Source organism: Triticum aestivum, chromosome 4A, assembly GCF_018294505.1.
Source record: "Triticum aestivum cultivar Chinese Spring chromosome 4A, IWGSC CS RefSeq v2.1, whole genome shotgun sequence".
NCBI lineage: Eukaryota > Viridiplantae > Streptophyta > Magnoliopsida > Poales > Poaceae > Triticum > Triticum aestivum.
In genome coordinates, this window is record NC_057803.1 from 593,334,988 (window position 1) to 593,359,664 (window position 24,677).

A 24,677-nucleotide genomic window follows, 5' to 3' on the forward strand; every position below is an offset into this window, starting at 1 on the left:
TGGTAGCTACATCTAGGAGATGACATAGAGATTTGTAAAGAACACACAGATCTGAAAGGTTCGGACCCGTTGACTAAAACCTCTCTCACAAGCAACATCATCAAACCTAAAACTCTTGGGTATTAGTCACATGGCGATGTGACCTGTGAGTGTTAATCACATGGCGATGTGAACTAGATTATTGACTCTAGTGCAAGTGGGAGACTGTTGGAAATATGCCCTAGAGGCAATAATAAAAGTGTTATTATTATATTTCCTTATTCATGATAATTGTCTTTTATTCATGCTATAACTGTATTATCCGGAAATCGTAATACATGTGTGAATACATAGACCACAATATGTCCCTAGTGAGCCTCTAGTTGACTAGCTCGTTGTGATCAACAGATAGTCATGGTTTCCTGGCTATGGACATTGGATGTCGTTGATAACGGGATCACATCATTAGGAGAATGATGTGATGGACAAGACCCAATCCTAAGCCTAGCACAAAGATCGTGTAGTTCGTTTGCTAGAGCTTTGCCAATGTCAAGTATCTCTTCCTTTGACCATGAGAGCGTGTGACTCCTGGATACCGTAGGAGTGCTTTGGGTGTATCAAACGTCACAACATAACTGGGTGACTATAAAGGTGCACTACAGGTATCTCCGAAAGTATCTATTGTTTTATGCGGATCGAGACTGGGATTTGTCACTCCGTGTAAACGGAGAGGTATCTCTGGGCCCACTCGGTAGTACATCATCATATGCGCAATGTGACCAAGGAGTTGATCACGGGATGATGTGTTACGGAACGAGTAAAGTGACTTGCCGGTAACGAGATTGAACAAGGTATTGGATACCGACGATCGAATCTCGGGCAAGTAACATACCGATAGACAAAGGGAATTGAATACGGGATTGATTAAGTACTTGACATCGTGGTTCATCCGATGAGATCATCGTGGAACATGTGGGAGCCATCATGGGTATCCAGATCCCGCTGTTGGTTATTGACCGGAGAACGTCTCGGTCATGTCTGCATGTCTCCCGAACCCGTATGGTCTACACACTTAAGGTTCGATGACGCTAGGGTTATAAAGGAAGTTTGTATGTGGTTACCGAATGTTGTTCGGAGTCCCGGATGAGATCCGGACGTCATGAGGAGTTCCGGAATGGTCCGGAGGTAAAGATTTATATATGGGAAGTCCTATTTTGGCCACCGGAAAATGTTCGGGATTTTTCGGTATTATACCGGGAAGGTTCTAGAAGGTTCCGGAGTGGGGCCCACCTGCATGGGGGGACCCACATGAACGTGGGTAGTGGGGGCAAGGCCCCACACCCCTGGTCAAGGCGCACCAAGATCCCCCCTTAGAAGGAATAAGATCATATCCCGAAGGGATAAGATCAAGATCCCTAAAAAGGGGGGATAACAATCGGTGGGGAAGGAAATGATGGGATTTCTTTCCTCCCACCTTGGCCAACGCCCCAATGGACTTGGAGGGCAAGAAACCAGCCCCTCCACCCCTATATATAGTGGGGAGGCGCATGGGAGCTACACACGAAGTTCTGGCGCAGCCCTCCCCTCTCCCAAGTACTCCTCTTCTCCCGTGGTGCTTGGCGAAGCCCTGCAGGATTGCCACACTCCTCCACCACCACCACGCCGTTGTGCTGCTGCTGCATGGAGTCTTCATCAACCTCTCCCTCTCTCCTTGCTGGATCAAGGCGTGGGATACGTCACCGGGCTGTACGTGTGTTGAACGCGGAGGTGCCGTGCGTTCGGCACTTGATCACCGGTGATTTGAATCACGACGAGTACGACTTCATCAACCCCGTTCACTTGAATGCTTCCGCTTAGCGATCTACAAGGGTATGTAGATGCACTCTCCTTCTACTCGTAGCTGGTTTCTCCATAGATAGATCTTGGTGACACGTAGGAAAATTTTGAATTTCTGCTACGTTCCCCAACAAAATCATCGCCATCGTCATCACCAACGATCCTCTCATCCAGAGGGGGTCAATCTCCATCAACATCTTCACCAGCACCATCTCCTCTCAAACCCTAGTTCATCTCTTGTATCCAATTCTTGTCTCCAAGTCTGGGATTGGTACCTGTGGGTTGCTAGTAGTGTTGATTACTCCTTTTAGTTGATGCTAGTTGGTTTATTTGGTGGAAGATCATATGTTCAGATCCTATATGCATATTAATACTCCTCTGATTATGAACATGAATATGCTTTGTGAGTAGTTACGTTTGTTTCTGAGGACATGGGAGAAGTCTTGCTATTAGTAGTCATGTGAATTTGGTATTCGTTCGATATTTTGATGAGATGTATGTTGTCTCTCCTCTAGTGGTGTTATGTGAACGTCGACTACATGACACTTCACCATTATTTGGGCCTAGAGGAAGGCATTGGGAAGTAATAAGTGGATGATGGGTTGCTAGAGTGACAGAAGATTAAACCCTAGTTTATGCATTGCTTCGTAAGGGGCTGATTTGGATCCACATGTTTCATGCTATGGTTAGGTTTACCTTAATACTTTTGTTGTAGTTGCGGATGCTTGCAATAGAGGTTAATCATAAGTGGGATGCTTGTCCAAGTAAGGACAACACACAAGCACCGGTCCACCCACATATCAGATTATCAAAGTACCGAACATGAATCATATGATCGTGATGAAACCTAGCTTGACGAAAATTCCCATGTGTCATCGTGAGTGCTTTTCTCTATATAAGAATTTGTCCAGGCTTGTCCTTTGCTACAAAAAGTATTGTGCCACCTTGCTGCACTTTATTTACTTTTGTTACTTGTTGCTCGTTACAAATTATCTTATCACAAAACTATTTGTTACCTATAATTTCAGTGCTTGCAGAGAATACCTTGCTGAAAACCGCTTATCATTTCCTTCTGCTCCTTGTTGGGTTCGACACTCTTACTTATCGAAAGGACTACGATAGATCCCCTATCCTTGTGAGTCATCAGCTTCCGCGCCTCATCTTTGAACTGAGGTAGCAATTTGTGCTTCAGGTAACTTTTGGTTGGGCGCTTAAGGCCGTATTCTTCGGCTGCCAGGATATCAGTCCATCTATCATTAAGCAGATCTTGATCAGCTTGAAGTTGTTGCTGCTTCTTTTTCAGGCTCCTTGCAGTGGCTATTAGCTGGCACTTGAAGCGCTCCTACTCGCGAGGTTCTTCAGGCACGATGAAATCCTCATTGTCGAGGCTCACCTCATCCTCGGAGAGCGGAAGATAATTACTGTCCTCTGAGTCTTCGTTTATGGCTTGTTCATCGGGACTAACTTGCCCATCTTCCCGTTCTTCTTGTTCGGAAGTTGCTTCAACGGGTCTTCATTATCTTCGGCACCGTCTGGAGTATTATCTTCTCCTGTGCCGGTATTGCTATCTTTTGCACGACATGACTTAGAGCGGTGCCGCTAACGTCGGCGCTTAGGATGTGTCTCAAGAGGTTTATCCTTGACTGGATCTTCTTTGTCGTTAGGTTCTTTAGGTGTATCCACCATGTACACGTCATACGAAGAAGTGGCCGTCCAAGGTCCGGTGAACAACGGGTTTTGGCCATGTCTTCGGAGCCGTAATCGAGCATGTCGGTTAAGTCTTCGACAGTGGCTATGAAATGGGTGGCGGGTGGGAAGCGAAATTCCCCATCATCAGCTTCTAGTTCGAACCAAATATAGTTCGACTGTGAATCCCCCGCTAAGGATAGATTTTTTAATGAGTTCAGCACATCGCCCAAAGACGAGTGCGGGAAGATGTCCGTGGCGCTGAATTAGGCGATCGATGACCGATCATGCTCGACAGGTGCGCACGCACATAGTTCGGAACTTAGCCGAAAATGAGCCCGAGGTTCCGGTGACACAAGCATTGCCGGAAGTTAGGTATGTGTGTGGCTCCAACACCGTGGAGTCTGCGGCTTCCATGGCGGGGTTGAGCTTCTCGTCCTCAGATGGCGCAACCTGCTCCGGATCTAAGGCCAGAGCGGTTACAGGTGCAATTTCCTGGGTATGGCTCGATGACAGATCTAAGTCATGTTCATCGAGGTGACAGGGAGCGGCTGCCGTGGTCTCGAATCTGTCGAAGATCAAGTCTCCGCGGATATCCGACGTAGTTCAAGCTCCCGAACCTGACCTGGCGGCCAGGGGTGTAGCTGTCGATCTGCTCCAGATGGCCAAGCGAGTTGGCCCGCAGTGCGAAGCTGCCGAACACGAAGATCTGTCCGGGGAGGAAGACTTCCTCTTGGACAGCATTGTTGTAGATGATTGAAGGAGCCATCAAACCTTTTTGAGGACGGCATAGTGGAACTCTCAATGAAAGCACCAATTTCGGTGTCAAAACCGGCGGATCTCGGGTAGGGGGTCCCGAACTGTGCGTCTAAGGTCGATGGTAACAGGAGATAGGGAACACAATGTTTACCCAGGTTCGGGCCCTCTCTATGGAGGTAATACCCTACTTCCTGCTTGATTGATCTTGATGAATATGAGCATTACAAGAGTTGATCTACCACGAGATCGTAATGGCTAAACCCTAGAAGTCTAGCCTATATGACTATGATTATGATTGAATATATCCATCCGGACTAAACCCTCCGGTTTATATAGACACCAGAGGGGACTAGGGTTGTACAAGGTCAGTTACAGAGAAAGGAATCTTCATATTTGGTCGCCAAGCTTGTCTTCCACGCTAAGGAGAATCCCATTCGGACATGGGAGAGAGTCTTCGGTCTTGTATCTTCATAGCCCATTAGTCCGGCTATGTCCAACAGGCCAGACGCCCGAGGACCCCTTAGTCTAGGACTCCCTTAGTGGAGTTCATTGCGCTTGACGGATGTACCCACGGGTGCGGCCTCCTTCAACAGCGCTCGAGCCATGTTATCAATTGCGGTGATGATTGGTTTGCAATTGTTCGTGGGCTGCTTCCCCAGCATTCGAGTCCATTTTGACGTAGCGGCCACCGTTTTATGCTTCATTCCATGTTTTAGTCCAGGGCGCCATCTCCGGCATGGTGTCGATCCCCATCTTCCCACCATTAGTGATAAAGTTGGACAATAACTCGTTTTGAATGCTTCCACCTGATTAACTAGAAGTAAACTATATGTGATTGCTATTAGCTGCTCTAGAGCTTCATGCTCGAGCATGGCATGTGTCTGCTCCCATTGTTGGACCATCGCTATTCCCAAAGCAAAAGCTCCCCTTTTCCCTCGGTGGAGTTGACAACATTAAGCTTAGCCATGCCATGGTAGTGGACTTGTCCTATGATACGTCTCCAACGTATCTATAATTTTTGATTGCTCCATGCTATTATATTATCTATTTTGGATGTTAATGGGCTTTATTTTACACTTTTATATCATTTTTGGGACTAACCTACTAACCGGAGGCCCAGCCCAAATTGCTGTTTTTTTGCCTATTTTAGGGTTTCGAAGAAAAAGAATATCAAATGGAGTTCAAACGGAATGAAACCTTCGGGAATGTGATTTTCTCAACAAACGTGATCCAGGAGACTTGGAGTGGGCGTCAAGAAACGATCAAGGAGGGCACGAGGCAGGGGGGCGCGCCTACCCCCCTGGGCGCGCCCTCCACCCTCGTGGGCCCCTCGATGCTCCACCGACATACTTCTTCCTCCTATATATATCCACGTATCCCCCAAACATCCAGGAGCACCACGAAAACCTAATTCCACCGCCGCAACCTTCTGTACCCGAGAGATCCCATCTTGGGGCCTTTTCCGGTGCTCCGCCGGAGGGGGCATTGATCACGGAGGGCCTCTACATCAACTCCATGGCCTCTCCGATGATGTGTGAGTAGTTTACTTCAGACCTACGGGTCCATAGTTATTAGCTAGATGACTTCTTCTCTCTCTTTGGATCTCAATACAAAGTTCTCCTCGATTCTCTTGGAGATCTATTTTGATGTAATCATCTTTTGCGGTGTGTTTGTCGAGATCCGATGAATTGTGGGTTTATGATCAAGTTTATCTATGAACAATATTTGAATCTCCTGTGAGTTCTTTTATGTATGATTGGTTTATCTTTGCAAGTCTCTTCGAATTATCAGTTTGGTTTAGCCTACTAGATTGATCTTTCTTGCAATGGGAGAAGTGCTTAGCTTTGGGTTCAATCTTGCGGTGTCCTTTCCCAGTGACAGCAGGGGCAGCAAGGCACGTATAGTATTGTTTCCATCGAGGATAAAAAGATGGGGTTTATATCATATTGCATGAGTTTATCCCTCTACATCATGTCATCTTACTTAAAGCATTACTCTGTTCTTATGAACTTAATACTCTAGATGCAAGCTGGATAGCGGTCGATGTGTGGAGTAATAGTAGTAGATGCAGAATCGTTTCGGTCTACTTGTCGCAGACGTGATGCCTATATAGATGATCATACCTAGATATTCTCATAACTGTGCTCAATTCTATCAATTGCTCGATAGTAATTCGTTTACCCACCGTAATACTTATGCTCTTGAGAAAAGCCACTAGTGAAACCTATGGCCCCCGGGTCTATCTTCCATCATATTAATCTTCCAACACTTAGTTATTTCCTTTGCCGTTTATTTTACTTTGCATCTTTATTTCACTTTATCATAAAAATACCAAAAATATTATCTTATCATATCTATCAGATCTCACTCTGTAAGTGACCGTGAAGGGATTGACAACCCCTTTACCGCGTTGGTTGCGAGGTTCTTATTTGTTTGTGTAGGTGCGTGGGACTCAAGCATGATCTCCTACTGGATTGATAACTTGGTTCTCAAAAACTGAGGGAAATACTTACGCTACTTTCCTGCATCACCCTTTCCTCTTCAAGGGAAAACCAACGCAGTGCTCAAGAGGTAGCAAGAAGGATTTCTGGCGCCGTTGCCGGGCAGATTCGTACCAAGTCAAGTCAAGATTTGACTCCTAACAACGAGCCATTTTTGGCACAGTTGCCAGAGTCTACACACAAGTCAAGACATACCAAGTACCCATCACAAACTCTTATCCCTCGCATTACATTATTTGCCATTTGCCTCTCGTTTTCCTCTCCCCCACTTCACCATTGCCGTTTTATTCGCCCTCTCTTTTCCGTTCATCGCTTTCTTGCTTGCCTTGTCGTTATGGCTAGTCCTCTATCTTCTCCATTGTCTCCCGAGAATGAAGTTCTTAATTTTAAGCAAAGGGAGGGAGAAAATCTAAAAGACGCTTGGTATAGAATTTGCAATACTCAAAATAGATCTACCAGGAAGCAATCTACTTCCGTTCTTCTTCGCAATTTTTATGTAGGCGCTACTCCTTGGTATAGATATATTCTTGATACTATTGCCAGAGGGAATTTCTTGGGTAGCCATACTTTTGATTCTTATAATGCTATGATAGATTTGTTTGGCTCACCACCTCTTTTGGTTAATGGAACTATGTTAACTCTGGAACATGTGATGCAAAGGCTTGAAATTATTGAGAATAAAGTTGCTACTGTAGAGTTGATTGAGAATTTGGATAAAAAGATCCACAACCAAATTACCCAGTATGGATCTAAGGTGGGAGTTACTCTGAAAAGTTTTAAGGAAAAAGAACCCATAGTTAATGAAAGAATAGATCAAGATTCTACTAGAATCGATAAACTTGAGGGAATTATCACCAACTTGGGGTCCACTTTTTCTTCCGTTATAAATACTCTAAATCCTCATACCAAAATTGCCAAGCTTGTTTATGCTCCTAAAAATAAGGGTGAATCCTCTAGTAAGGAAACTGCGGATTTAAAATCAATAAGTGTTCATCCCAATCTTTTTGCTATCATTAAGGAACCGTTTGCTACAAATGATTTTCTTGATTTCGTGCCTAGGTGTTTGATAATTAATAAAAATAAAGAAATTCCTAAGAGTTATAGGTGTCTTATTGAAGAATTAGCTACCAAAGATGGCAATACCTAGATCTATCTTCGCTTTTATGCCTAGCTAGGGGCATTAAACGATAGTGCTTGTTGGGAAGCAACCCAATTTTATTTTTATTCCTTGCTTTTTGCTCCTGTTTAGAAATAAATAATTTATCTAGCCTCTGTTTTGGTTGTGTTTGTTTGTGTTTAATTAGTGTTTGTGCCAAGTAGAACCGTTGGGAAGACTTGGGGAAAGTCTTTTTGATCTTGCTGTAAAAAACAGAAACTTTAGCGCTCACGAGAATTGCTGCCATTTTTATTTGGAGAGTTATATTTAGTTAATTATTTTTGCAGATGATTAATATATAAATTCCTCACGTCCAGCAATTTATTTTAGAATTTTGGGGGTTCCAGAAGTTGCGTTAGCTACAGATTACTACAGACTGTTCTGTTTTTGACAGATTCTGTTTTTCTTGTGTTTTTTGCTTATTTTGATGAATCTATGGCTAGTAAAAGAGTTTATAAACCATAGAGAAGTTGGAATACAGTAGGTTTAACACCAATATAAATAAATAATGAGTTCGTTATAGTACCTTGAAGTGGTGTTTTTTTTCTTTCGCTAACGGAGCTCACGAGATTTCTATTTTGAGTTTTGTGTTGTGAAGTTTTCAAGTTTTGGGTAAAGATTTGAAGGATTATGGAACAAAGAGTGGCAAGAGCCTAAGATTGGGGCTGCCCATGGCACCCCAAGGTAAAATTCAAGGACACCGAAATGCCTAAGCTTGGGGATGCCCCGGAAGGCATCCCCTCTTTCGTCTTCGTCTATCGGTAACTACTTGAAGCTATATTTTTATTCACCACATGATATGTGTTTTGCTTGGAGCGTCTTGTATGATTTGAGTCTTTTCTTTTTAATTTACCACAATCATCCTTGCTGTACACACCTTTTGAGAGAGAATCACATGATTTGAAATTTATAAGAATACTCTATGTGCTTCACTTATATCTTTTGAGTTATATAGTTTTTGCTCTAGTGCTTCACTTATATCTTTTAGAGCACAGTGGTGGATTTGTTTTATAGAAACTATTGATCTATCATGATTCACTTATATTATTTTGAGAGTCCCTTAGAACAACATGGAAATTTACTTTAATATAAAAACTTTCATAGAAGTGCATTGAATACTATGAGAAGTTTGATACTTGATAATTCTTTTGAGATATGGAGATGGTGATATTAGAGTCATGCTAGTTGAGTAGTTGTGAATTTGAGAAATACTTGTGTTGAAGTTTGTGATTCCCGTAGCATGCATGTATGGTGAACCGTTATGTGATGAAGTCAGAGCATGATTTATTTATTGATTGTCTTCCTTATGAGTGGCGGTCGGGGACGAGCGATGGTCTTTTCCTACCAATCTATCCCCGTAGGAGCATGCGCGTAATACTTTGTTTCGATAACTAATAGATTTTTGCAATAAGTATGTGAGTTCTTTATGACTAATGTTGAGTCCATGGATTATACGCACTCTCACCCTTCCACCATTGCTAGCCTCTCTAGTATCACGCAACTTTCGCCGGTACCTTAAACCCACCATATACCTTCCTCAAAACAGCCACCATACCTACCTATTATGGCATTTCCATAGCCATTCCGAGATATATTGCCATGCAACTTTCGACCGTTCCGTTATTATGACACGCTTCATCATTATCATATTGTTTGCATGATCATGTAGTTGACATCGTATTTGTGGCAAAGCCACCGTTCATAATTCTTCATACATGTCACTCATGCATCATTGCACATCCCGGTACACCGCCGGAGGCATTCACATAGAGTCATAGTTTTGTTCTAAGTATTGAGTTGTAATTCTTGAGTTGTAAGTAAATAAAGTGTTATGATCATCATTATTAGAGCATTGTCCCAAGTGAGGAAAGGATGATGGAGACTATGATTCCCCCACAAGTCGGGATGAGACTCCGGACGAAAAAAAGAGAAAAGAGGCCAAAAAAAGAGAAGGCCCAAATAAAAAATGAGAGAAAAAGAGAGAAGGGACAATGTTACTATCCTTTTTCCACACTTGTGCTTCAAAGTAGCACCATGATCTTCATGATAGAGAGTCTCCTATGATATCACTTTCATATACTAGTGGGAATTTTTCATTATAGAACTTGGCTTGTATATTCCAATGATGGGCTTCCTCAAAATGCCCTAGGTCTTCGTGAGCCAGCGAGTTGGATGCACACCCACTTAGTTTCTTTTGTTGAGCTTTCATATACTTATAGCTCTAGTGCATCCGTTGCATGGCAATCCCTACTCACTCACATTGATATCTATTGATGGGCATCTCCATAGCCCGTTGATACGCCTAGTTGATGTGAGACTATATTCTCTCCTTTTTTGTCTTCTCCACAACCACCATTCTATTCCACATATAGTGCTGTATCCATGGCTCAGGCTCATATATTGCGTGAAGATTGAAAAAGTTTGAGAACATCAAAAGTATGAAACAATTGCTTGGCTTGTCATCAGGGTTGTGCATGATTTAAATATTTTGTGTGGTGAAGATAAAGCATAGACAGACTATATGATTTTGTAGGGATAACTTTCTTTGGCCATGTTATTTTGAGAAGACATGATTGCTTAGTTTGTATGCTTGAAGTATTATTATTTCTATGTCAATATTAAACTTTTATCTTGAATCCTTCGGATCTGAACATTCATGCCACAATAAAGAAAATTTACATTGAGAAATATGTTAGAAAGCATTCCACATCAAAAATTCTTCTTTTATCATTTACCTACTCAAGGACGAGCAGGAATTAAGCTTGGGGATGCTTGATACGTCCCCAACGTATATATAATTTTTGATTGCTCCATGCTATTATATTATCTATTTTAGATGTTAATGGGCCTTATTTTACACTTTTATATCATTTTTGGGACTAACCTACTAACCGGAGGCCCAGCCCAAATTATTGTTTTTCTGCCTATTCTAGGGTTTTGAAGAAAAGGAATATCAAACAGAGTCCAAACGGAATGAAACCTTCGGGAATGTGATTTTCTCAACAAACGTGATCCATGAGACTTGGAGTGGGCGTCAAGAAACGATCAAGGAGGGCACAAGGCAGGGGGGCACGCCTACCCCCTGGGCGCGCCCTCCACCCTCATGGGCCCCTCGATGCTCCACCGACGTACTTCTTCCTCCTATATATATCCACGTATCCCCCAAACATCCAGGAGTAGCACAAAAACCTAATTCCACCATCGCAACCTTCTATACCCGAGAGAGCCCATCTCGGGGCCTTTTTTGGAGCTCCGCCGGAGGGGGCATTGATCACGGAGGGCCTCTACATCAACTCCATGGCCTCTCCGGTGATGTGTGAGTAGTTTACTTCGGACCTACGGGTCCATAGTTATTAGCTAGATGGCTTCTTCTCTCTCTTTGGATCTCAATACAAAGTTCTCCTCGATTCTCTTGGAGATCTATTCGATGTAATCTTCTTTTGCGGTGTCTTTGCCGAGATCCGATGAATTGTGGGTTTATGATCTAGTTTATCTATGAACAATATTTGAATCTCCTCTGAATTCTTTTATGTATGATTGGTTTATCTTTGCAAGTCTCTTTGAATTATCAGTTTGGTTTGGCCTACTAGATTGATCTTTCTTGCAATGGGAGAACTGCTTAGCTTTGGGTTCAATCTTGCGGTGTCCTTTCCCAGTGACAGCAGGGGCGGCAAGGCACATATTGTATTGTTGCCATCGAGGATAAAAAGATGGGGTTTATATCATATTGCATGAGTTTATCCCTCTACATCATGTCATCTTACTTAAAGCATTACTCTGTTCTTATGAACTTAATACTCTAGATGCATGCTGGATAGCGGTCGATGTGTGGAGTAATAGTAGTAGATGCAGAATCGTTTCGGTCTACTTGTCACGGACGTGGTGCCTATATACATGATCATACCTAGATATTCTCATACTTTGCTCAATTCTATCAATTGCTCGACAGTAATTCGTTTACCCACCGTAATACTTATGCTCTTGAGAAAAGCCACTAGTGAAACCTATGGCCCCCGGGTCTATCTTGTTGGGGATCGTAGCAGAAATTTAAAATTTTCTACGCATCACCAAGATCAATCTATGGAGTAATCTAGCAACGAGGGGAAGGAGAGTGCATCTACATACCCTTGTAGATCGCTAAGCGGAAGCGTTGCAAGAACGTGGATGAAGGAGTCGTACTTGTAGCGATTCAGATCGCGGTTGATTCCGATCTAAGCGCCGAACAACGGCGCCTCCGCGTTTAACACATGTGCAGCCCGATGACGTCTCCTATGCCTTGATCCAGCAAGGAGAGAAGGAGAGGTTGGGGAAGACTCCGTCCAGCAGCAGCACGACGGCGTGGTGGTGGTGGAGGAGCGCGGGACTTGAGCAGGGCTTCGCCAAGCACTACGAGAGACGAGGAGGGAGAGGGGTAGGGCTGTGCCAAGAGAGAGATCGAATCGTGTGTTGGGCAGCCCCCATACCTCAAGTATATATAGGGGGAGGTGAGGGGGCTGCGCCCCCTCTAGGGTTCCCACTCCAAGGGGTGCGGCAGCCCCTGATCCTATCTAGGGTGGCGGCCACAAGGGGAAGAGGGGGAGGCGCACCTGGGGTGAGCCTTAGGGCCCATCTGCCCTAGGGTTTGCCCCTTCCCCTCTTGGAGGTGCGGCTTTGGTGGGAGGCGCCCCAGCCCACCTAGGGGCTGGTCCCTTCCCACTATTGGCCCATGTAGGCCTCCGGGGCCGGTGGCCCCTCCCGGTGGACCCCCGGACCCCTCCGGTGGTCCCGGTACACTACCGGTGATGCCCGGAACACTTTCGGTGGCCAAAACCATACTTCCTATATATCAATCTTTACCTCCGGACCATTCCGGAACTCCTCGTGACGTCCGGGATCTCATTCGAGACTCCGAACAACATCCGGTAACCACGTACATACTTTCCCTATAACCCTAGCGTCATCGAACCTTAAGTGTGTAGACCCTACGAGCTCGGGAGTCATGCAGACATGGCCGAGACAACTCTCCGGTCAATAACCAACAGTGGGATCTGGATACCCATGTTGGTTCCCACATGCTCCACGATGATCTCATCGGATGAACCACGATGTCAAGGATTCAATCAATCCCGTATACAATTCCCTTTGTCTATCGGTACGATACTTGCCCGAGATTCGATCGTCGGTATCCCGATACCTTGTTCAATCTCGTTACCGGCAAGTCTCTTTACTCGTTCCGTAACACATCATCCCGTGATCAACTCCTTGGTCACATTGTGCACATTATGATGATGTCCTACCGAGTGGGCCCAGAGATACCTCTCCGTTACATGGAGTGACAAATCCCAGTCTCGATTCATGCCAACCCAACAGACACTTTCGGAGATACCCGTAGTGCACCTTTATAGCCACCCATTTACGTTGTGACGTTTGGCACACCCAAAGCACTCCTACGGTATCCGGGAGTTGCACAATCTCATGGTCTAAGGAAATGATACTTGACATTAGAAAAGCTTTAGCATACGAACTACACGATCTTGTGCTAGGCTTAGGATTGGGTCTTGTCCATCACATCATTCTCCTAATGATGTGATCCCGTTATCAACGACATCCAATGTCCATGGTCAGGAAACCGTAACCATCTATTGATCAACGAGCTAGTCAACTAGAGGCTTATTAGGGACATGGTGTTGTCTATGTATCCACACATGTATCTGAGTTTCCTATCAATACAATTCTAGCATGGATAATAAACGATTATCATGAACAATGAAATATAATAATAACTAATTTATTATTGCCTCTAGGGCATATTTCCAACATATCTTCCATCATATTAATCTTCCAACACTTAGTTATTTCCTTTACCGTTTATTTTACTTTGCATCTTTATTTCTCTTTGTCATAAAAATACCAAAAATATTATCTTATCATATGTATCAGATCTCACTCTCGTAAGTGACCGTGAAGGGATTGACAACCCCTTTATCGTGTTGGTTGCGAGGTTCTTATTTGTTTGTGTAGGTGCGTGGGACTCGAGCGTGATTTCATACTGGATTGATACCTTGGTTCTAAAAAACTGAGGGAAATACTTACGCTACTTTGCTGCATCACCCTTTCCTCTTCAAGGGAAAATCTACGCAATGCTCAAGAGGTAGCATCCTACACTAGGGGCTTGACCTACTCGATGCTCCACATTATTCTCGTGCTTCTTTAGCGGTGGACACTTGCAACACTTCATCTGAACACGTGGTTCTTAGGCCTAGTTCTTTTTGTACATGATTTTGCAGAATCAAGACTGTGGAAAATTCTCCCAGAATCTGCTTCCCCAAGAATCTTCCGCCGAGTCCTTTTCTGAGATTGTAGTTTGAGATTGTGGATTGAGTTATGTGATAAAATCTCCGTATTACCCCTAGACAGAAAATGTTTGATGAATTGATAACACTTGTTTCGAACATTTTAGCTAAAAAGAAGAAGAACAGCATGCTGAGAAAGGGGATGGCTCGAAGTGGACTTGCGGTCGCCATGCAGCTTCAGGAAGGAAGGAAGGTGTCGGCTGCAATTTTTGCAGAGCAGTGCGGGCAGCTTTGGGCGTCCCACGGGGGCAGAGGAGGGGCTACGGCGGGGGACAGGGCCGGCGACGTCGTGGACCGGGACGGCAAGGCGCGGCCGGTGGCGGTGCTCGAACCCTGGCGCTCGGTGCGTGATGCGGGTTGAATTTCCCTCGATGCGAAATTGTTGGGCATCGAGCGCAAACGCGCGCTCGTTTTCTTCTGTACGAAGCGTGGATGGTTCAGTGGCATTCTGGTCGTAATAACTTGCTGCAATAGGGGTAGTCTTTTAACTCGAACAATTTTTGTTTGAGGGACTCTCCAAAATGCCAATATTCTAGGAAAATCCAAGTTTTTAGGAGATTTTGGATTGCACTAGGACTCTATAGAATCCTCTCGAGATTTTGGAGAGGCAACTGAGTTCTTTTGATCAAGATTTTCCAGACCGAGATTCTCCATAATCTGCTCAAAAGAATTGGGCTTAGTCTACTAGGATTGTGTGTGCGTGTGTATGTCCATTTGTTCATCATGTATTACGTGAAAATGGACAAAAATGGCCCTTATCTGAAACTTCAACACAAAATGACCTTAATCTGAAAACATTTCACGAAATAGCCCCTTTTGCATGACGCCCGGAAATAGAGCGCCATGCTAGATAGCATGACGCCCCGGGCTAGGGCGTCATGCTATGTGGCATGATGCCCCAGGCCGGGGCGTCATGCTACATGTCGCTACTATTGCGCCCTAGCCCAGGGTATCATGCTCTCTAGCATGGCGCCCTAGCCGTAGGCGTCACGCAAAAGAGGGCCATTTCGTGAAATATTTTTAGATTGAAGTCATTTTGTGTTGAAGTTTCATATAAAGGCCAGTTCTATTCATTTTCACGTGAACGTGTATTGCTTCTACGTGTTCTCCTCCTGTATGAGAGCTTTGGCATGTGTTCCTGTAAACGTATCGGAGTACTCCCACACATGGGGTATTTCCAAATAAAAAAATCACCACAAAAGTCAGAAAAAAGGGCGTATCCGGTGCTAAAAGATCATATCCCAGGTATTGGGAACATAAGTCACAAAAATGAACTAACAAAAGTAGATGACAAAAAAGTTCAAATCCAAATTCATAATGCATCTTCAGCAATAAAACAAAAAAAAATCTAGCTATGATTAGTAACTAATTTAACTTGGTATGCGGATTCGGCCTATTAGCACAACCAACGCCGAATATGTAGTCTTCTTCCTTGTTTCTAAAGCTGCATATTGATTTTGATTTGAAATTAGTCGTCATAGCAATGTTACAGTTTTATTTCATACATTTTTGCAATTTTTAAATAGGTTTTTTTTTCAGACAAGCTTTTAAATATGTCAAAACATTATGAGGTGTTATGGGCGTGGGGAGATCACTGTTATTTCTCTCTCGTGTACCCTATTATAATCTGGTCCAAACTTTGGGGCCTGTAGGGTTGAAATGGTTTTTTTTAACATCAGTACACAAACAAGCGTTCATATACACGCACATACACTCGCCCCTATGAACGCACAGACGCACACCCTATCCCTATGAGCATCTCTGAAAGACTGAACCAGTATATCATCTTGAGATTTACGAAGTCACCGTAAGCGCCTCGTCGTCGACGGGAACGTCTCCTCCCACTGAATGCGCATCGCCGGAAATCCTGAATTAAATCCAGAAATAAATGCGAGCACCAGAATTTGAACTCTAATGGACTGGAGATATCATAGTCTCTCTAACCATCTAACCACAGGCTGAAGAACAACAGCTCGGCCCAGTCCCTGTGAATTCCAAATGGCAGCAGGCACAAGCTTAGGCCCTGTTCCGGACGGAGGAATTTTACACGAATTGTGGTGGTTTCCTTTCCTTCGGTATTTTTTTCTTTAGGAGCGTTCTGTACAAAGGAACAGTCCAATAGATTCCAAAGGAAAGGCTTCTTAGGGCTCCTTTGATTCAAAGGAATTGCATAGGATTTTTAAAGGATTTGAACCCTTAGGAATTTTTCCTGTGATGCTTGTTTGATTCATAGGATTGGCATCCTTAGGATTTTTTATAGGATCCATTTGTACTACATTTTGGAGGAAAATTTCCATCCACTCAAACCTCTTTATAGAATTCCTTTATTTTTCCCGCGCTATCAAACATTTTTTTCAAATTCTGTAGGATATTATAGGACATGCCATCCTATTCCTGCATTTTTTCTATTCCTTCATTTTGACAATCCTATAAATCAAAGAGGCCCTTAGCCTGCGGTTTTCATGGGAATTGAAACATCCGCTGGAAGCTCATTTTTCGCGTAGGCCCGAGGAAAACTGGCGCAGTGCAGGAGTAACTGGATTTGACATGTCTGGCTCCAGAAGTAGGGTAGACCTGGTTTACATGGACCATGCATGGACCTGTGTTGCTAAAACGGTGGTGGTGCATGTGGTCTATGTTCACATGTAACAACGATTCACCCATTCGCATGCATAACAGGTGGCAAAATTTTATGTTTTGAACCTTTTTTGAAACCCATTCGAAATCTAACCCTAGTTTAAAAAAATTCAAGATCTGACCCTTTTGCTACCGCCAGGGTCCATGACGGTAAGGTGTAACAACTTACCTGCCAGGGACCTTGGCGGTAGGAAACATCCTTACCGCCAAACATACTAACGGTAGCCTGTATAACCCTACCGCAAAGGTGCCTGACGGTAGGCACGAGCACGTATTGTGTTCAACATTTAGGAGAATTTTGCGGTAGGGCATGCAACCCTATCGCCAGAGACCTTGGCGGTAGGCTGTTAGACCCTATCGTTATGGACCTTGGCGATAGCAAAAAGGTCAAATTTTGAAATTTTATCAGACTAGGGTCAGATCATGAATAGATATGAGAAAAGGGGGTCAAAACACGAAATTTAAGCACAGCAGGTTGCCCTTGATTTTTTTAGTCCAGCCATAAGCGCATTCTATCTCCAGTACAGCTACACTGGCTTCCTGCGTTCCGAGCACCACTAGTTAAAAAAATTCCTCCAATTTCAAGCCGGTAGATTTTGACTTTGTCCTCCACCCTGTTCCTACATTTTTTTTTTGTTCCTCTGTTTTGAGCACCTGCATCCCGAACAGATCTGACCAGTGCTCTACTGTCAGACCTGCAGCTTCCCCCCCAACTGAATCAGCAGCTACCAGATCTGACCAGATCTCCTCCCTGATTCTACCAGGGATAAGCTATTTTCCGGCGAATTTCCCCCTCTCCTCTGCAATTTCTATCGGCCTCGATTGTAGGCTCGTCGACCTCCGCAAATCGATTGTGAATTTTCTTTTCCCCGATTATTAAGCACGCGCTGGATAGCATCTTGAGCCGCCGCAGCCCGACGGATCGATTTTACAGGAGTTGGGATCATTTTGACGACCTGTAGCTTTCTTCTTCCAGTTACTACCAGATCCTGCGATTCTGATAGCCATAGCCCGAGAAATAGATTCCCCCGCACGCTTATAAGTTTATTGTTGCGCTTGCGTTTTGTTCTTTAATTAATCTCACTATTTTAATTGGCGCTTCATTTTTTTAGTTTGGTTATTTCTGCATTATTACTGTTAGGAGTCTGCATATGTGATTTCTCCATCTTTTTTTAGGATCCTTACATACAATTGTTCTTGCGTGGCTGTCATGACAACAAGATTACTTGTTCATACCTTAATTTCAGCGAAGGACCAAAGCTGATGACTTCATTTGTGCGTGTCTGAGCCTCTGCACTTGTTCTTTTTTCCTGGAGCGCAGTTGTTCAAGTTTGGTTCTCTTATACAGTACGTACCTTCTTATGTTGGTTTTTGTCTCGATTTTGGTTCTTGTATTTAAGGTGACAATTGTGTATTGGAGGAGCTAGTTTGTGCGGCTTTGATGACAACTATTCATAACTTAATTTCAGTTAAGGACCAAACCTGATGACTTTATTTGTGCGTGTCTGAGACGGCGCACTTGTTTGTGTCTTGAGTGCAGCTGCTTAAATCTGGTTCTTTTTTACCTTCTTACGTTGGTTTGTCTGGATTTTTGTTCTTGTATTTTACGTGACAATTGTGTATTAGAGGAACTAGCTTGCCTGGCTGTGATGACAGCTAGATTACTTCTTCATACCTTAATTTCAGTTAAGGACCAAATCTGATGACTTTATTTGTGCGTGTCTGAGCCGGCGCACTTGTTTGTGTCTTGAGTGCAGCTGTTTAAATCTGGTTCTTTTCTACCTTCTTACGTTGGTTTGTCTGGATTTTTGTTTTTGTATTTTAGGCAACAATTGTGTATTAGACGAACTAGCTTGCCTAGCTGTGATGACAACTAGATTATTTGTTCATAATTTAATTTCAGTTAAGGACCAAATCTGATGACTTTATTTGTGCGTGTCTGAGCCGGCGCACTTGTTTGTTTGTGCAGTGCACTTGTTTAAATTTGGTTCTCTTCTACTTCTACTCCCTCCGTTCACAAATATAAGTTGTTTTGGAAATTTCAAATGGACTACATGCGGACTGAAATGAGTGAACAAACACACTAAAACGTGTGTATATACATCCTATTCAGAAAAAAAAGATCATCTTATATTTGTGAGCGGAGGGAGTACCTTGTAACGTTGGTTTTTGTCATGATTTTTGTTCTTGTGTTTTAGGTGACAAAATTGTGTAATAGAGGAACTGGTTTGCCTGGCTGTGATGGCAACTAGATTATTTGTTCATAATTTAATTTCAGTTAAGGACCAAATCTAATGACTTTATTTGTGCGTGTCTGAGCCGGCGCACTTGTTTGTTTGTGCAGTGCACTTGTTTAAATTTGGTTCTCTTCTACTTCTACTCCCTCCGTTCACAAATATAAGTTGTTTTGGAAATTTCAAATGGACTACATGCGGACTGAAATGAGTGAACAAACACACTAAAACGTGTGTATATACATCCTATTCAGAAAAAAAAAGATCATCTTATATTTGTGAGCGGAGGGAGTACCTTGTAACGTTGGTTTTTGTCATGATTTTTGTTCTTGTGTTTTAGGTGACAAAATTGTGTAATAGAGGAACTGGTTTGCCTGGCTGTGATGACAACTAGATTATTTGTTCATAATTTAATTTCAGTTAAGGACCAAATATGATGACTTTATTTGTGCGTGTCTGAGCCGGCGCACTTGTTTGTTTGTGCAGTGCACTTGTTTAAATTTGGATACTGTTCTTATCTGCCGGATGTCCTATTGATACGTATCTCTGCTGTAATACTCCTCACTGTATCAATCCTGTCCTGGACATAATCAATACAGGAGTATATCAAATTTAAGGGCCATCACCGTACCAGACATGGGTTCATTCTTTTGAATCATACTAGAGATGATAAACTGTCCTCAGAAAGTATGATAAAAGTTTCCAGAAATTGACTGTATAATTGTACTATGATTACTGGGCTCATTTAACCTGCAGTAAGTTGTCCAAGGCTTGATAACCAAATGGCCTTATATGTTTGTCAGGACGATTTGAATTGATATTCATCTGCTTGTTATATGATTATTACAATATATGCCATCCTTATGAAGAGTTGACAGTTATGGTCTTGGACATTGACAAACAGAACCATGGGTGTTATGGGCTCAAATAATTTCAGAAAAGTTCCTTGGAAGTTGGAACTACTGGATGGATATGAAGAAATGGATCCTTATAGTTTACCTGTTAAAAGATGTAGCTAATAAGCTTGATACAAGGCAAGCCATAATATTTTAGGATACAGCCAAATTCCTAAACACTAAAAGTTGCAACTACTGGATATTACAAAACAGAAGATTGAAAATATGGAGAGAAGAACAAGCATGGATGGGTCACACATCTAAGCTACTTCATCCTGCTTCCATCAGCATTGTTCCCTTCCATGGTGAATTTTGCTATGTCTAGCTCTCCATTTACTGCGAACTCACATTTCATGTTCATCAAGACTCAGTAACCAACCATATGATCTTGATTCACACTTATTGGTCAAGTCATCAGTATTCTTGGAGTTTGTTAGGATTTCACCTAAAGGCCCACCTTGAGGTATCTCCCAAGAGCTTGAGATGCAATCCTCCTGCACTTGCATCATGTTAGATGCAAGGCAGCTGATGTGTCGACCTTCTGTAGATGAATAGAAAGTAGATGGCACTGAAGCATTGTTTTTCTGAGACTCGATCTTGTCATTCTTATGCATGCTGAAATCTTGAAGGACTGATTGAAGGCACCCGCGATCATGGAGCGTCGTGGAAGAAACGTCCTTACTGCTCTGCTGGTTGCTTCTTTCCCAAGGCTTCAATACAGTATTTGAGGAGATCGATTCACTATCGACTGCCGGGCTGAACTTATCTGGTTTGCTCTGTTGCTTCAGTTGAGAGAACAAGGACAATGTGTGTTGTTGATTAGTAGAATTCAGGAGTGGAGCACTGTTGCCTTCTTCAGGGTTGTTTCCCCTGGCTTTGCTCACCATTGCCCTGCAAACGAGTACACGTGTTAAATCGAAATTATGACCTTGCAATAAAATTTAAATGTTTTTGCTTGTTTCTTTGCCTCCCTAGCTTAGCAGTTGCATTTTTTCAGTCACTCCATAGCTGTGAAATAGTTCTGATCCATATAAGAAACTAAGATTCAATGTATACAAACCTGTTTAAATTATCTGTCCAATAACTGACGCTCCCTGGCTTCAGTTCATCACCAGCTTTTGCTTTCTTACAGCCACCCTGTGAGACAGCGGCCGATATCGAGCCAGCAGCAGGTGTCTCTTTGGCGTTCTTCCTTGTTTGGTTTTCCACAGGCTTTCTTGAACGATGGCGGTTCCTATTGATGTGCCGCTCACAGTACTTGTGCTCGGCCATCGCCTCCTTTGAGCACCGCCATTTCTTGCCGTCTGTTCGACGGCATCTTCCAGGTTCCGGGTCAGAATCTGCATTGGTGAACCCTTGATAGACAGGCCTCCAGGGCACTGCATTACAGGGAAGCAGGTCATGCTCTGCTTGCATTTATAGCTTTGTAACCAAGTATTCCTCTGTATCAAAATATAAGGCGTTTTTGCAGTTCAAAACGTCTTATATTTTGATACGGAGGTAGTAGTAGACAGTATTAAGGTTGTGCTTGATGCATATGTTAACTTGCTTGGTGACTAAATCTAAATAGATAGCTGAGGCAACATCTTATATGCAGCATTTGTGCCATGCCTACTGACTGATATATTCTTATTTAGAAATACTTACAAATATGCAAAAAAAAACAATATTTGCTGACATGCTTTTAGATATCACGTGCAGGACAGTACTTTTTCTACCAAGACAGATCTTTTACTGCATCACATTTACAGGCAGTCATATCTACACACAACGTTGGCTGCGTTTCTACCTCAGTAAAAAAAAATGAGATGTGAGTATAGTACATGTTTTTGGCTGGATGCTTACTTCTATCGGAGGAGGGTCTGAAGCTCTTGCTGATGGAGATGAGCAGGCCGGAAGGTATGGGGGCCTTTGCATTGAGATACTTGTAAATGAGGGCCTGGTGCTCCAGCTCCATCCACTGTGAAGGGGTGAAGGGCATCTTGCTCCTGGCCAGCAACAGCCTCTGCTCATTGGACCTCCCAAAATCCATACCTAGATGCAAAAAGAAGAAGAGGAAACCCCACTCAGCATGAGCAAAAATGCTCAGTGAAGCAACAGCCTTATCTTGAAAATATCCATGGATATGCTTATTTATTTGTTTCTTGTTATTGCAGGCGCCGAGTGAAGACAAAAGTGTAGATAAATAAAGCAGTAAAAAGAAGCAATGGAATGGAGCAGCCTTGGCTGAGCAGGAGGGCCCCCAGTGAATGGGTAGGTTCGAGCGAATCCCCATGGCCATGAATCGAGCTGGTGGCGCTGCTGAGTGAGAGGTGAGAGAGAGGGCTCATGGAGTGCTGCTTTTGACTCTTTTCCTTTTATCTTTGAACATGGGAACAGTAGGACGCCAGAGGACTGCCCATCTATCATGGCTTGCAGAGAGCAGATCGAGCGGAGTACATCACAGATGCCAGAAAAAATGTGTGGAAGAGGGAGGAGCGGATCCAAGAAAGACCTGAGGGCGGCTGGTGAGCGGCGGCGGCCTTGGAGAAGCTGAGCATCTTCTGCTCGTCGAGGAAGGGGGAGGGGTAGGGGTAGGGGCAAGCGGCAGCCTGGGTGAAGCCGCCGCCGGATCTCGCGTCCTTGGTCGCCGGTGGCGTGTAGCCCAGCACCTGCCCGAGCTCCATGGCAGCGGCGGGGAGCTCAGGAAGCGTTCGGGGGGAGCGGGGAGGGGGCGGCGGGCATCGCCGGAGCTGGAGGCAGTGGCGTGGCTGAAGTGGAGTGGGAGTGGGAGTGGGAGGCAGGGAGTGTGCCTCTTTGGGGGACTGGGGGTGGCCCTTAAATAGCAACGGCCTGTCTTTTCACTGGGGCCTTTTGCTTTGCTCTCGTTTTCTTTCTTTATCGTCGGTGTTTTTGAGCGAGTGATGCTCGACGACGCTTTGGTGGCCGGTGACAGCGAGTGGTGGTAATGGTGATGGCACGTATTTACACTGCGCTGTGGTGATAGATGCGCGCATAGTGTGCCCGGCTCGTGGCCCACGGCTCTTGCCTCAATCGCTTGGAAGTACAGTGCTGATATTCTCTCCGGTCCTTTTTACTCTGCATGTGATATTTGTCTGAAGTCGAACCTTACAAAAAAATGACTATATTAGTATGAAAAAATAGTTCAAAGGTTATTTTTTTTCGACAATGATCAAATATATTGTATAAAGATTCACCGAAAGTGCAAAGCATCTCAAACATAATAAAAAATACGTCGATGTTCAAGGACCACTGACCGACCATTGCCGCCGTCCGAACAAGTTGTCGACGCGCCGCTACAATATGAAAATTAAATTAGTGACCCGTCTAGTGGTATTGATTTCGTATGCTGAGTGTTGATGTTTTTTTCCATAAAGTTGATCAAACTTTACGAATTTTGGCTTCGGACAAATTTTACATCGACTAAAAAGGACAGGAGATAGCAGTGCTACTTGGTTGAAATATTAATTAAAAAAGTTTGGTTGTACTTCTAGCACTCGCAAGAGCCAGCCGGCCTTTTCTATAGCAATTAGTTGGGGTGCTGTAGTAGTAACTCTGTGGTACGACTAGCAGGGGTAGCAAGCAATGCGATTCCATAACTACATGGCGCGCGGTACGCGCGAGCACAATGAATTTCCTTGTGAGTACCTGCAATTACTACTACTACTAAGTAGGAGTAGTGCCCTTGTATGCTTGCAAGTGAATGAATGTCTCCCCCCAAGCACCCTGCACGGCCGCTCGCTTTCAAATCGAAATCGTCTTGAGCCCGGGCGTTAATGGAGGACGACGCCTACCTAGCTGGCTACGCATTCTCTCTTCTTTCCCTAGGCTTGCTCCGTTCGTTCCTTCCCGAGTCAAGGGCAACAAGACACGCGTTAACACTTGTGGTGACACAAAAACGGTATGCATTTGTTGTAGTACATTTCAAAGGAAGTGATGGAGTAGTGACAAAGCCGAGCAGAGGAGAGGCGGAGAGCATATGGATTCGCTTCCCCTCTGTCTGCCGCTCCGGCGAATGGGGCCTGGGACGAGAACCTCGGTGCCTCCGTTAGTTTTCGGTGTAGATTCACTTCCTCGGAGGGATGGTGGCGTGTCTCTTTGGGATGGTGAGGTTAAGGTTTTCTCGTGGATTTGATGTGGTTGTTCGATGATGTTGGAATCTTGATGTAATTTTATCATGTTTGAGGTACTTTGTATTTTTGGCAGAACCTTTTGTAATACATCTGATTTCTTTCCTAAGGAAAAGAGAGAGAGAGAGCGGCGGGTATGTATGCGCGCGCACATCGGCACGCAAAGCACGGCGCGTGCAGGAGCGAGCTCTGGCAGTGCGGCTGCGTGGCGTGGCGTGCCGGCAGGTGCAGGCAGGAGGCCCCCATCCCCGTCGCATCACCCGTCACCCTGCGCGGTCACGAGGTTGAGGTGACGCTTTTCAAGGCCCGCCTTCATTCATTGCGCCTCCCCTCCCTTCCTCCCTCGGCTTCGCTCGCTCGCGCCGCCCGTGCGCCGCTCGCCGCCGTCTCCCACGCGGCGCCGGCACCCGGACGCAGCGGCTCGCCGGCACGGCATTGTGCTGCCAATGCTTGTCTTGTATACCCTGAGGAATCACGTATGTGTGCATGTATATGTACGTACGCGGCGGCGACGCATGCATGTCTCTTCCG

General features: G+C 44.2%; 1 protein-coding gene and 5 non-coding genes across 6 annotated transcripts in view; 5 read left to right on the forward strand and 1 right to left on the reverse strand.

Moving 5' to 3' along the window:
- Nucleotides 1-18,088: 18,088 nt before the first annotated feature.
- On the forward strand, nt 18,089-18,178 carry LOC123089024 (small nucleolar RNA snoR126). The gene has a single exon (XR_006442218.1). It is a non-coding gene; the product is annotated as a small nucleolar RNA snoR126 (small nucleolar RNA).
- Nucleotides 18,179-18,527: 349 nt separating this feature from the next.
- On the forward strand, nt 18,528-18,617 carry LOC123089022 (small nucleolar RNA snoR126). Its single transcript, XR_006442216.1, has one exon. It is a non-coding gene; the product is annotated as a small nucleolar RNA snoR126 (small nucleolar RNA).
- A 127-nt stretch (nt 18,618-18,744) lies between these two features.
- On the forward strand, nt 18,745-18,834 carry LOC123089023 (small nucleolar RNA snoR126). The gene has a single exon (XR_006442217.1). It is a non-coding gene; the product is annotated as a small nucleolar RNA snoR126 (small nucleolar RNA).
- A 285-nt stretch (nt 18,835-19,119) lies between these two features.
- LOC123089021 (small nucleolar RNA snoR126) lies at nt 19,120-19,209 on the forward strand. The gene has a single exon (XR_006442215.1). It is a non-coding gene; the product is annotated as a small nucleolar RNA snoR126 (small nucleolar RNA).
- A 286-nt stretch (nt 19,210-19,495) lies between these two features.
- LOC123089020 (small nucleolar RNA snoR126) lies at nt 19,496-19,585 on the forward strand. Its single transcript, XR_006442214.1, has one exon. It is a non-coding gene; the product is annotated as a small nucleolar RNA snoR126 (small nucleolar RNA).
- A 508-nt stretch (nt 19,586-20,093) lies between these two features.
- Nucleotides 20,094-24,677, reverse strand: part of LOC123083970 (growth-regulating factor 9) — a 57,929-nt gene continuing 53,345 nt past the window's right edge. Inside the window, exons 4-7 of the mRNA XM_044505809.1 lie at nt 22,511-22,848; nt 21,862-22,050; nt 21,077-21,395; nt 20,094-20,907 (exon numbers count right to left, since the gene is read on the reverse strand). Of these exons, the coding sequence (XP_044361744.1) occupies nt 20,361-20,907; nt 21,077-21,395; nt 21,862-22,050; nt 22,511-22,848 (1,393 nt within the window). The 3' untranslated portion in view covers nt 20,094-20,360. The remainder of the gene's footprint in view (nt 20,908-21,076; nt 21,396-21,861; nt 22,051-22,510; nt 22,849-24,677) is intronic.